This window comes from Pinus tabuliformis, chromosome 5_1, assembly GCF_031772625.1.
Source record: "Pinus tabuliformis cultivar Carrire ecotype Pingquan chromosome 5_1, CPIR1, whole genome shotgun sequence".
NCBI lineage: Eukaryota > Viridiplantae > Streptophyta > Pinopsida > Pinales > Pinaceae > Pinus > Pinus tabuliformis.
In genome coordinates, this window is record NC_142305.1 from 233,003,095 (window position 1) to 233,016,004 (window position 12,910).

Below are 12,910 nucleotides of genomic sequence, written 5' to 3' on the forward strand. Positions count from 1 at the left end.
CAAAACGTGCAAAAATCTCCAATGAAATGGAGATATACAATATGGCAAGAGGCACATTTAGCTTTAACATGGCTATTGTGGATAGGAAGACTAAAATGCCAGGTAAGCTTTAGTTTGTTTCAAATTTCATTGTCTCTTCACACTTTGCTTCAACTTTCAAATTTCAACTTTTTCTTATGTTTATCTTATTTTTTGTATATGCATGGTGGAGAAGCTATGGTGACAGAGTACCCAATCTCCAAAGGCTTGCCATTCGTGTGCTCAGCCAAACATGTAGCTCCTTCAGATGCGAGCGCAACTAAAGTGTATTTGAAAAAATACACACCAAGAAGCGCAATAAGTTAAAAATATTCCAATTAATTTTTTGAATTCATTAAATTTTATAATTATTAATTTATTAATTCATGGCCCTTGTACGAGTTGGAGTCCTAGTGACTTAATGACATGGTCTACGTCTACTAAAATCTTCAATTGTGGGTGAGGCAACTTGAGAAGACACCTGATGTGGAGGCCATCTCATTGGATGGGATTGACACCACTGTTGTTTGGAGGGTTGAGGTCGAGAGGCCTATCATGGAGTCAGCCCAGATTGGTTAGAGGGAGGAGGTAGTGGAGGGGGCAGCAGTTGCAGAGGAGGAGGAGGAGGAGGTAGTGGAGGGGGCAGCAGTTGCAGAGGAGGAGGAGGAGGAGGTGACAACACCTACTATGCTCTCCAATAGAGGACGTGGTTTACCTCCTATAGCTCCTAGTTCTTCAGCTTCTGAAGCACAGCAGAGTCCATTGGCAATGCCAGCTCCAGCACCTTCTTCATCTACAGGGAAAGTTGTTACATTTTCTGGCAAGAGGGGCAGAGAAAATTAGTAGTATTATTTATTTGGTTCATTTCATTGTATATGACATTATGACTCATGATATGAGATACATTATTATATTTTTTGTTGATATTTTGAGACTGATTCGGGACTCATGACATGATTCGTTGTTATGTGTGATGTAGCACTAGCCATGATATTAAGCATCTTATATGTTAGTTCTCTTTTCATATTTATGTCTTAATGCATTTATTTTATGTTGTGGATGCTTTAAATATTTAAAAATAAAAAAAAAATAAAAAAATGTTTTTGCCGATTTTTGGCAATTTTTGGCAATTTTTTCCCGATTTTTACGATTTTTTCTGATTCCAGACCCTCGCTGATTTAATCCCGATCACGAAGTTCGCAACATTGATTAAGAAATTCATTTACTTTGAAAAATCCCCTGAAAATTTGATTCATTTAGATAGAAATGACACATGCCAACTCAAACTATAGATCCAACATTCATATTCAGCCGAATGTTTTCAGGTTGGTTATCTGTCACAAGGCTGAAATAAACTGATGAGTTATCAATAAGGCTAGAATGAGAAAGGCTGCCAAACTAAACACAATAGCATTATTCCTGCAAGGATAACTTACAACATCAGCAAAATTATTCATTTTATGTTGCCTGATCATGATTGACCAACCAATAAAGATGATTCCACAGAATCCAATCCCAAATTCAAGTCTTAAACTGTCAAAAAATGATTAAGAAGAATAGTTTCACAATTTCAAAGCATGAAACAAAAAGATATTGAATGCTGGCACATTTTGCAGAAAATATTATTTATTCCAGAAAAGCAATAGATAGAGCTGCCTAAAAACTTTAAACTGGATTGAATGAAAACTAGCAAAGACAGTAACTAATAGCTGCATTCGGCTCACTGGCTTGTGTATTCAATATGCATCATGGAGCATTTGTCTGGGTGCTTCTAATATTAGTGCAAAATATAGTCTTTATTAAGAAAAATCACTTACCATTTTTTGCTTCATTCTCTGTAATAAAAAATTGTCGGAGGCTCTGACCATCCTTGATCTGTACTATTCCAGCTTTCAAAAGCTCCTCCATTACTGCCTCCCCTACTGATTCATTAGTTTCAACATCAAGATATTTAAGTAAAGCAATAGGATCACCTTCACAGCATTTTGTGAGCCATGCATCTTTCATCATCTTTATACATTCTGCTGTCACAGCTGGCACTCTGTCTGCCAGTCCCCTTCGAAGGATTGTAGTACGAAGCTTGATACTGCATTCCATTTCCAATGCAGAAGATCAAATGAAAATCCATGCATTGAAATTCAACAGCAAGAATATAATAATCTGCCATACCTGAGGCTTTGAAGAGGAAATTTATTTGCCAAAACACGGTAAGCAGCTTTGCGCACAGAGTCATTCACATCAAGTGTCCGTTCTATAATATCCAATGCTGTTGCATTTGAAGGAGGAATTGACAACACTAACATTTTACGCACCTCCTACACATAAACACAGTTACATTCTTCTCTATACTCATTATACAGTTTCATGAAAAGCTAGGTTGGTATGCTGTTAATAATAACAGGACTGCATTCGCAAACTTATGAATATGACCATAAATCAAATTGACGTGCATTACTTGTACACCATGAGGCATATTTTAAACTACCTGATCCTTTTAAATCCATACCAAATCTAGATTTAATCATTTGAAGGTTCTTGCATCCTCTACACCACTGAAAACATTAATAATAACAGTCCTAAATCATTAAAAATATATATTTTTTATAATTGCTTCTCCAACAATTGTTTCAGCACCCACACTTCCTATAGGGTTTAGTGTATGTAACTGAACACTTGAGTAGAATTTAGTTTCCTTTATCATTTGTTAATCACTAAAGAAACACTCAAAGAAGCATTTGAAGGGCAAATCATCCCTATGGAGCAAGACCTAAAGGTTAGCAGTTTCGCAATCTGGTAAATGCATAAATTCTAATTATTATGCAATTGTTTCCCAACAACTTAATCAAATATGGATTTTAGATACTGACAAGTAGGATTGCACAGGCACCTCAATGACTTTGACAGGCATGCCCCCTTGTCTATGACTTGAAAAGAATCTAATAATTAACCTCAAAAAAGTTGAAAAACTTACAGCATTTTGCTCAGAAACCAAAGCTTCTTTGTAGAGATCAACAATGTTCACATTTTCAATATCATTTGCAAAGCGTGCCAAAGCACGAACAGCATAAACCCTGGTGATGGGAACTTTATCCTGCATCCGTCTTTGCATGCAGTCTATGACTTCATCCCAAACTTCATTGCTCACTTCTGCATTATCTGGTAACCTCATAATCACCTAGAGAAAACAGAAAAAACATACTTCTCAACACATACTTAAAGATTAGTTACATCTCCACAGACCTGACACAGATTATTACCCTATTCCAATGTGGCGGTCTTGCCTTCATAGAGTAGGAATTTAGTCACCAATCACTTTGTGAGGTAAATAACTGAAGCAATGACTACAGAATGAGAGAATAACTTTATAATTGAGAATCAAGTATTCAGGCATTAATACAATATGATATCAGAAAGCATGTGAGAGAGATATTTTGACTGCAATATGAATTAAATTTTCATTAACAAAACATTAATTAAAGATTCGTGACAATGTATATTTTGTATTCTAAAATTACAAGCTCTGACTAAAATGACCCTTAGCTCTCTACAGCCATCCAGAAATGGTATATAATATCTAGTTACAGATTAAGGGTGCCAGGTTGAATTGAGAGCTAGGAATGTAGTGACCTAACTAAAATCCATACTGAAGCCAATTTTGCAACTTGTAACTCAAGTGTTAAGTCACCATAATGATAAGGTCACCATTCAAGATGGTTAATGCATATAAGCATGGAGGCTAGGTGTCATGCATACATGCAATGTTTTAAAAATCAGACTCAGCATCGGAATTGAACAACATTTCACTTGGGTTCAACTCTAACTGGGCTCAAAATCAGACCATTTTGAATTTTATGACTTAGTTTAATAAAAACTGCATAAAATATTACAAGTTTAATGTAAAAAACACATTTTAAAGATTTTAAACCATTAGAGACAAAATATGCAAAGTCCGCTGATGTATATGCTATGTAGGGGTGAATATAATAAAATGGCACAAAGTGCAATATATATTTGAAACAAAATACATAATCAATGAGACTCTAAAAGGCCTCTAGGGTGCAAAAATCAACAAGCTACAGGCTACTAGCTTTCTACATACCATTGATCAACATGACCAATCATCAAACTTATCACTAATGCTAATAATGGGATCCTTGACATAAGCTACAAGACCTGTTGATTTTTCCCTGGCACTTCATAATCAGGTCTATGTCTAACACACAATCATAAACACACTAAAATGCCACAACACAAGCACTTTGCACAGCGGAAAATGTACAACGGTGAATCAATGTAGTACACAAAATTTTGTCAACCCAAAACTTGTTATATTACAACTTGAATACAAAAAACATAGGGCCCCTGTACGATCATGGCACTTACAACTAGCCCTGATACAAGGAAAACTAGGGCTTGATGTCAACAACGTATGACAATCAATCTATCCTTGAACAAGAACAACTTGACTTACTTGCTGAAGAAGCACTTACCACAGCCCTTTCAGTCCACTTGTCTTGAATACCTGGCAGGTCCTTTGCCACATATACTTGCAGAAAGTACTGCTGCTCCAATGCTTTTACTGCTACTGCTCACAAGAAGGTCTGCAACTTCAGATTCTCTTATACATCAGCTCATCAATCCGCTTTCTATCAGTCCCTTAGGTGCTGCAAAGGTGACTGAACATAAGGTTCATCAAATCTGCCCTCTAGCAATGACAAGGTTGCTCCAATATCACTATACACAGGCTCTTCCACAACAGCCCTCACAACAATGATTCACCCCTTAGATCACTGTACTTAGGGCTCCACAAATCAGCCCTCACACAGTCCCTTTGCAGACTTTAAGTTGACTGATTTTAGACCATAAGACACATTGTCCAAATGTTCCTTATTGGACAGACTTCATTATACCATCAACACTACAATCATCAACTAGAAGACTCAACCACATACCTGTCATGAACTCAGCATAGTCCTGAAGGTCTCAGTCTAGGGCATACTTCCTGAGGTTACTTGGCCTTGATCTTTGTCCTATAACACTTCAGATTCGGACCCTTAATTTCCTTAGCTCCAGACCTTACTACTTCTGTGTTTATCTCACTTTCAGCCCCTTAAACTTTACGTCTACACTTAGAGGAGGCCCGCTCCTCACTTCATGTCAACTGTGTGGACATGATTTCACTGGCACTTTAACTAGAGCAGTGGATCACCTTCTCGGTATTAGCAATGGAAGTGGAGGTGGTGTTGAAGCCTACACTAAGATCTCTGATGAACAAAAAGCCACAGTGCAGAAAGACCATTCCAATTCAAAGATGCAAAAGGAGAAAAGGGTAAATAAGAGGCAGCGAATTGAGAGGGAGATTGCCATGTCTTCCTCCAACACCATTAATTCAATCTCAAACATTGGTGGATCAAGTTCTACTCAAGCAAAAACAGGTGGAACCAAAACATTAAATCAATTCTGGAAACCTGTTGAGAAACAAGAAGTTGATGATGTTGTTGCAGAATTCTTTTATGCATGTGCAATTCCCTTTAATGTGGCGAGGAGTCCATATTTTAAAAATGTAATTAAAAAGGCCATTGATTTTGGGAAGGGCTATGTTCCTCCTGGATCTGAAGCTTTAAGGACAACTTTGCTAAAGAAAACAAAAGATAGAGTGACAGGAAAGTTGGTTCAGATTAAAGAGTCTTGGAAGCTTACAGGATGCACAATTTTGAGTGATGGTTGGTCAGATTTGTGTCATCGCCCATTGATCAATGTGCTTGTTTATAGTCCTCAAGGGGTACTTTTCTTAAAGGCAGTAAATGCAATGGATCGAGTGAAGACATCATAATTTATTTTTGGAATTTTGGATGAAGCGATTCAAGAGGTTGGGGAGGAAAATGTTGTCCATTTTATTACAGATAATGCATCAAATTGTGTTGGTGCAGGGAAGCTGATTATGGGAAGCTGATTATGGAAAAGTATAATCAGATTTATTGAACCCCTTGTGCAGCGCACTGCTTGGATTTAATGTTGCATGACTTAGCCAAATTTCCTTGGGTCAATGAGACAATCCGAAGAGGCAAAACAATTGCAAACTTCATCATCAACCATCGTCTCACTTTGAGCATATACAAGAAAAATGCATCAAAAGAGTTGTTGAGGCCTTGTGATACAAGGTTTGCCACTTTTTATATTACTCTGAAAAGAGTCGTTGAGGAAAAAGCGAGCCTAAGCACTGTTTTTTGCAACACTGAGTGAGAGAGATCTACCCTTTCAAAAGAAACTAAGGGGAAAAATGTTGAACAAATAGTGCTCAACAATGGCTTTTGGGAAAATTCAAACAAGGTTTTAAAAATTTGTGGCCCAATTGTTAATGTGCTCCGCATGGTTGATGGTGACAAACCTTGTATGGGTTTTGTTTATGAAAGCATTGATCGTTGCAAAGAGACCATTGCAACTGCTTTTAATAATGTGGAAGCTGATTACCAAGAGATATGGGATTTAATTGATCAAAGATGGAAGATGATGCATAGTCCATTACATGCAGCAGCATGCTATTTGAACCCTAGATTGTTTGGGTTACCAAGACATAGGGATGAAGAAATTGAGAAGCTATTGAGAAGCTAAATCCAGATCCAAAAATTGCAGGTTTGATCAGAAGTCAGTTGAGGGCATACAGGTTAGAAGAAGGGTTATTTGGAACACAATCAGCAAAGTATGATAGGAGCAGAAGTGATCCAGCAGTATGGTGGGAATTTTATGGTTCAAGGGCACCAAAATTGCAAAATTTTGCAATTCGTATCTTAAGCCAGGGATCAAGTGCATCAGCATGTGAAAGGAATTGGAGTTCCTTTGACCACATTCATTCCAAGAAAAGAAATAGATTGTTATCTAGAAGATTAGAAGATCTTGTTTATGTTCGTAGTAACTTGCAGCTGGCATTGAAGAATGTGACTAAAGAGTCATCCAATTCCTCTACTCCATGGATCGATCCTATTCCAAATGCATCAATTAGTAGGGAATTGACTGATGAATCTAATGCTGAAGCATCTAGCAGATTCATAACTCCTACTGCTCTTGATGATATAGAACTTTTTGATATAACAAGTGGGCCACAGGAACATCAAGAATAAAACTTGTGTTCCTGTTTTAGATTTCTAGTTTACTTTTTGCATGAACAATTTTCTAACACTGTCAAGCTACTTTAAACTTTCAAGTTTATATATTTTGAATACTTTTTTTATCATATTGTTTTTCAATATATGAAATCTTATATGGTCCATGGTTTTGTTGAATCTGATATGTGTGTCAAATTGCCAATGTCTATGATGAATTTCTCACCTTGTTTACTATGTATGGAAGTTGGAACTTGGTTCTTTATTGGAATTTGGCACTCGCTTTCATGGTTTATAAAATTATGTCAAAATGATTTAAATGTTTGAGCAATAATGTTATGTCTTTGCAATGTGCATTATGGACTTTGAATTTGACTTCAAATTGATTATATATATATATATATATATATATATATATATACATTTTTTTTCGAATTTCTATGTCGAATTTTATGTCGAACTTTATCGGCAAAATTTTAGTTGCCAAACTTTATACGAATTTCAAAGTTGCCAAACTCGAACTCGAACACGAACCTGGTGACTTAGGTCCTAATAGAAGGGATACACCTCAAGATGATGACAACAACAACTGCAACAATTTCAGGGGCAACAACAATCAAAGGGTGGGTTCAACAACAAAGGAAAAAGGAATGCTCCCGCTACTCAACATGGAAATGGTCGACCTCCCAAAAGATCAAGAAACTCCAAGTATGATGAATCTAATGTTGTAGATAAAAAGCAAAAAGAATTTATCTGATATCTACCCACTCTACTTCCTCTCCTCTGGATACCTTGGGAAATTGGTTGATTGATAGTGGTGCCTCAAGGCACTTCACTGGGTATAAGAAAGTCCTTTCAAATCTGATTGAAAAGGATACAAATTTGGAAATCATTCTTAGAGACAATGCAACCTATCCCGTGAAAGGAGTTGGGAATGTTACTCTTCAATTGAATCGAGGTAACACCATTCATCTACAAGAAGTACTATATGTACCCGATCTAAAGAAGAACCTGGTATCTATCTCGGTGATTGAGGACAAAGGATTCAAGGTGGCATTCATTGATGGAAAGATATGTGTTTGGAAATTAAATTTCAAAGAAGCATTTACTCTTGGATTTAGGGTTGACAGCCTATATCAAGTTGGAGGAAGTCCATTGGGAGCTATGTCTTGCGACACATCTCTTCAATATGAATTTTGGCACTGAAGATTTGCTCATCTTCGTTATAAAGCCCTACCCGATGCAAAGAAGATGGTGACAGGTATGCCCCAATTTAAAGTAGAACATGAAGGTTCATTCTGATCTATCTGATATGTTGCCTGTGACATCTTTGGGAGGATATTTATATTATGCTATCTTTGTGGATGACTTCTCTCGCAAAACTTGGATTTATTTCTTGAAGAAGAAGAACGAAGTTTTCACATGGTTCCGCTCTTTCAAAACCTTGGTTGAAAATCAAACAGAGAAGAAGATCAAAATATTGAGGACCGATAAAGGAACCGAATATGAATCAAATGAGTTCAATGACTATTGTAGAGAAGATGGCATTAAGAGGGAGACTACTACCGCATATAATCCTGAGCAAAATGGAGTTGTTGAAAGAAAGAATCGGTCCATTATAGAAGCCACCCATGCCATGCTTCATGATCAAAGCCTTCTGAAGTTTCTATGGGGAGAAGCTGCCAACACTGTCATGTATGTTCAAAATAGATGCCATCATCAAGCATTGGACTCCAAAACTCTCGAAGAAGTTTTCACCGGTAAGAAACCTGATGTTTCTCACTTTAGAATTTTTGGTAGCCCCGTGTATTTTCATGTGCTGAAAGAAAAGAAAATCAAATTGGATGCATCTGGGAAGAAAGGAACATTTGTGGACTACAGTGAAATTTCAAAGGCATATAGAATCTATGTGCCTGGTCAAAGAGAACTGGAAATACGTCAAGATGTCACCTTCGATGAAGATGTTGCCCTTGGGAAGATTAAGAACCTTCCTATTCCAAGGAAGGACAAAGAAGAAGATACAAGAAAGCAGGGAGAACCGCAAGATGAGTCGATGCCCAATGTTGAAGGATCGATGGATCCCATTGATCCACCTCCCCATGAGCCCTCCTCAAAAAGGAGACCCTCATGGCATAGGGACACTCTCGAAAATGTCAAGAGACATATTGCACCGAAGGGGACATTTCGTGAAAGTAAGAAGCCAAATAGGTACCAAGGGTACTTCGCTACCACGAGCACCATTGTTCAAACTGAGCCTTGCACATTCAAATAAGTTGTGAAGCACCAAGTTTGGAAGGATGCTATGAACGAAGAGTTTGAATCGATTATGAAAAATGATGTCTGGGATGTGGTCCCTAAACCCAAGGAAAAATTTGTTGTCACCTCAAAATGGCTCTACAAGATCAAGCACGCAGCTGATGGAAGTGTTGAAAAGTTCAAGGCCAGGTTTGTTGCTTGAGGCTTCTCTCAAAAGGAAGGTGAGGACAATGATGAGATATTTGCAACAGTTGCCCGATATACCACCATTCGTTCGATCATTGCCCTTGTTGCCTCTCAAGGATGGAATTTACATCAAATGGATGTCAAAACTGCCTTTTTGCATGGTTCACTTAAGGAGGAAATCTATGTAGAACAACCCGAGCGGTTCGAAGTTCTAGATCGAAAGACACATGTACGTAGGTTGAAGAAAGCCCTCTATGGGTTGAAGCAAGCTCCTCGGGCTTGGTATGAGAGGATCGACAGCTATCTAATTAAGTTAGGTTTCACAAGTGAATTTGATCTGAACCTTTATTTCAAGGTTGAAAATGATAAAAAAAATAAATAAATAAATCTATTTTGGTACTTTATGTGGACGATCTCTTTCTGACAGGTGCAGACCCTCTTATTTATCAATGCAAGAGGGAGTTGGCTTCCGAATTCAAGATGAAGGACCTAGGATTGATGCACTACTTCCTAGGCTTGGAGGTCTGGCAAGTGAGATTTTCCTTTCCCAAGGAAAATACAATGCGAAGCTACTTGAAAGATTTGGGATGGTGGATTGTAAGATCATGATTACTCCAATGGAACTTAACTTCAAGAAGTTATGCGGAAGTATTGCTGGACCCGATTTGGTAAATCCTTCTGAGTATCGTCAACTCGTGGGGTCCCTGATGTTCTTGGTGAACTCTCCTCCGAACATATGCTATGCAATGAATACATTAAGTCAATGTATGGTCAAGCCTCATCACATACATTGGATTGTTACCAAGAATCTCTTGAGATATCATCAAGGCACAATCACCTATGGACTAAGATAAACTGTCGAGAATTTGAGGCTCCATGGTTATTCTGATGTTGACCGGGCTGGCAGTATAGTGAATCGTAAGAGCACATCGAGATGTTGTTTCTCACTAAGTTCTACTTTGATATCCTGGATGAGTAGGAAGCAGAAATCAATTGCTTTGAACACTGTCGAGGCTGAATATATTGTTGCTAGTACGGCCTCCTGTAAAGTTGTTTGGTTGAGGAAGCTCTTTAGTGAGTTGTTTGGGCATGTGCTAGATACCACAGTGACCTACTGCGACAACCAAAGTGGGATTCATCTTTCTGAGAATCCCATGTTTCATAACTGCTCCAAGTATATTGATATCAAGTACCGCTTTATTCGGGATATGGTACAACAGGGAGCAATAAGGCTCCATCACATTGGGACTAATGAACATGTCGCAAATATTCTTAGGAAAGTCAAATTCTTAACCTTCCGTGAGAGAGACCCTATTATGAGGGTCCCATTTGAGTTGGATATTAATCTCTAGGAGCTCCGGGGGGCTTGGAGTACTTCTTGGAGCTTTGAGCAAACATAGGGTGAGCAGTTCACCTTCCCCTAGAGGTGCGTTGTGTACAGAGTGAGTGATTCACCTTCCCCTGTGATACCCCATGATGGTTGATATATGCATATGATGAGTGGTTCACCTTCTCCTATGTCATATGAGCAAGGTGAGTAGTTCACGTTCTCTTGTCGATACATCCTACCCATGCAGTCCAGGACTCATGGGAAGTACCTTTCATCAGGCCAATGAGTTGGGAAATGAGGATAGGGACCATAGTACTATGGATGGGCGCATTGTGTACTATTGTACTCCCTACGCTAAGATGTTTGATATTGATCTAGGATCAATGGAAACTGACTTTGGGTTAGTGGAGAGTGGTATGATACACTCTCAATCATTTCTTCTTCATATTTCTTTATGGTTCAGCAAAGCACAACAGGGATGTCAGAGATGGTGCAGATTGACAAATGGTTTGGCAGGTGGATTTCTCCCTAGTTGAGAGGAGTGTTAAAATTGGCAACTAGGGCCAAACTCCACCTTGGACAACTCATATGATAGAGATGATGTTTTTATTGGATTCCTCTTTCGAAGACGTGCAAGATTGATCTAAAAATCATCTCATTCTGACAAGTACAAATGGAATTATGAATTTATTTCTTCTATGGACGAATTGACAAGGTCGGCTAAAAGTCTAATGTAGGCTCATGAAGCCCAACAGACGTGTCTCTTCACCCTCAACGTTATGTATAAATAGAAGAGGCATTTTCCTCATTTGGACACACATCATTCTCTCTTCATCTTATTGGGTGGTACAAATCACAAGCAGCCTGTTCTTCTCCACACGTGCAAAGGTTTGATTGGGCATTTCTATTCTCTGTGTTGACCGAGTTGCAGCCAACTTTGACCAACGTTGACCGGGCATTGTTTGACTTCATTTGACTGCAATTTTTGTGGGAGAATCTCTATTTGGGCAAGCCGCATATTTTGGCACAAATACGGAGATTTTTTGAGCAAGTTGACCAGCATTGACTATAGCAACTTTGATTGTTGCCTTGACCGACTTTGACTAAGAATTTCAAGATTGTTTTGGGCTGATTTGGACTGTCTTTGGAGGCCGAGTTCACTAGGTTTGACCGAGTTGATTTGGAGGAGACTTTCTGCTAGTTTGACCAGCATTAACTTTCTGGTTAGGGCATCCTATTGACTGCAATTTGATTGGACAGTTCATAGTGATTGGGCAAGTAAATTTTGTATGATGTACTCTCTCTCTCTCTCTGTGCTGAACTTTTGAAGAATAATAAAAAGATTTGATAAAAGGGTTTTCCCCACATTGGGCTTTTTCCGTGGCATTCGCCAAATATTGTGTCCTCTTGTCTTGGCTTGTATTCTGCTTATTGTTTATGTTCTATCTGCATTTACTATCAATGTTAATGTGATTGCTAATTTGGAAATTGATATTGGGCTAACAAGAAAAATTGAAGTAAAATTAACAATTCAAAATAAGAAGTTAAATAGATACATTTTTTAAACAATTGATCAAAAATATTAAGCTACAAGAAAATATATAAATAAATAAATCTTAATCAAATAGCCTTTGCAAGTTGTATCATGATCATTAAATTAAGCATACATCGACCAGTGTTATAAGAATTAGACCAAATCGAAACAACACAGCCAATTAAAACAATTTTCAATTTTGGGCCAAAAAAGTTTGAAGCAAAGTCAGAGAGCGAAAATGGCCAATTCAATACGGAACAAGGGATTTTTCACTAGATCACAGATTTTGTACAACATCATACGAAGTGATTGGAGGGCCCAAAAAAAAAAAAAAAAACTCGTGAAGTGGCCTACATTTAAAATAACCCTAGGCCCCTTTAAAACCTATTTAAAGGCACAGCCCCCCCCCCCATCTTTCACTCACACTATTTATTTGAGCTTCTTGAATTTCTTGAGCTAAATTTTCATAATGAGTTTGAGAGATAT

At 37.9% G+C, this 12,910-nt stretch overlaps 1 protein-coding gene across 1 annotated transcript in view; it reads right to left on the minus strand.

Moving 5' to 3' along the window:
• EMB2656 (ARM repeat superfamily protein) overlaps nt 1-12,910 on the minus strand; it is a 61,244-nt gene that overhangs the window by 30,920 nt on the left and 17,414 nt on the right. Inside the window, exons 2-4 of the mRNA XM_089432007.1 lie at nt 2,990-3,193; nt 2,188-2,333; nt 1,836-2,104 (exon numbers count right to left, since the gene is read on the minus strand). Coding sequence (XP_089288133.1) covers nt 1,836-2,104; nt 2,188-2,333; nt 2,990-3,193 — 619 coding nt within the window. The remainder of the gene's footprint in view (nt 1-1,835; nt 2,105-2,187; nt 2,334-2,989; nt 3,194-12,910) is intronic.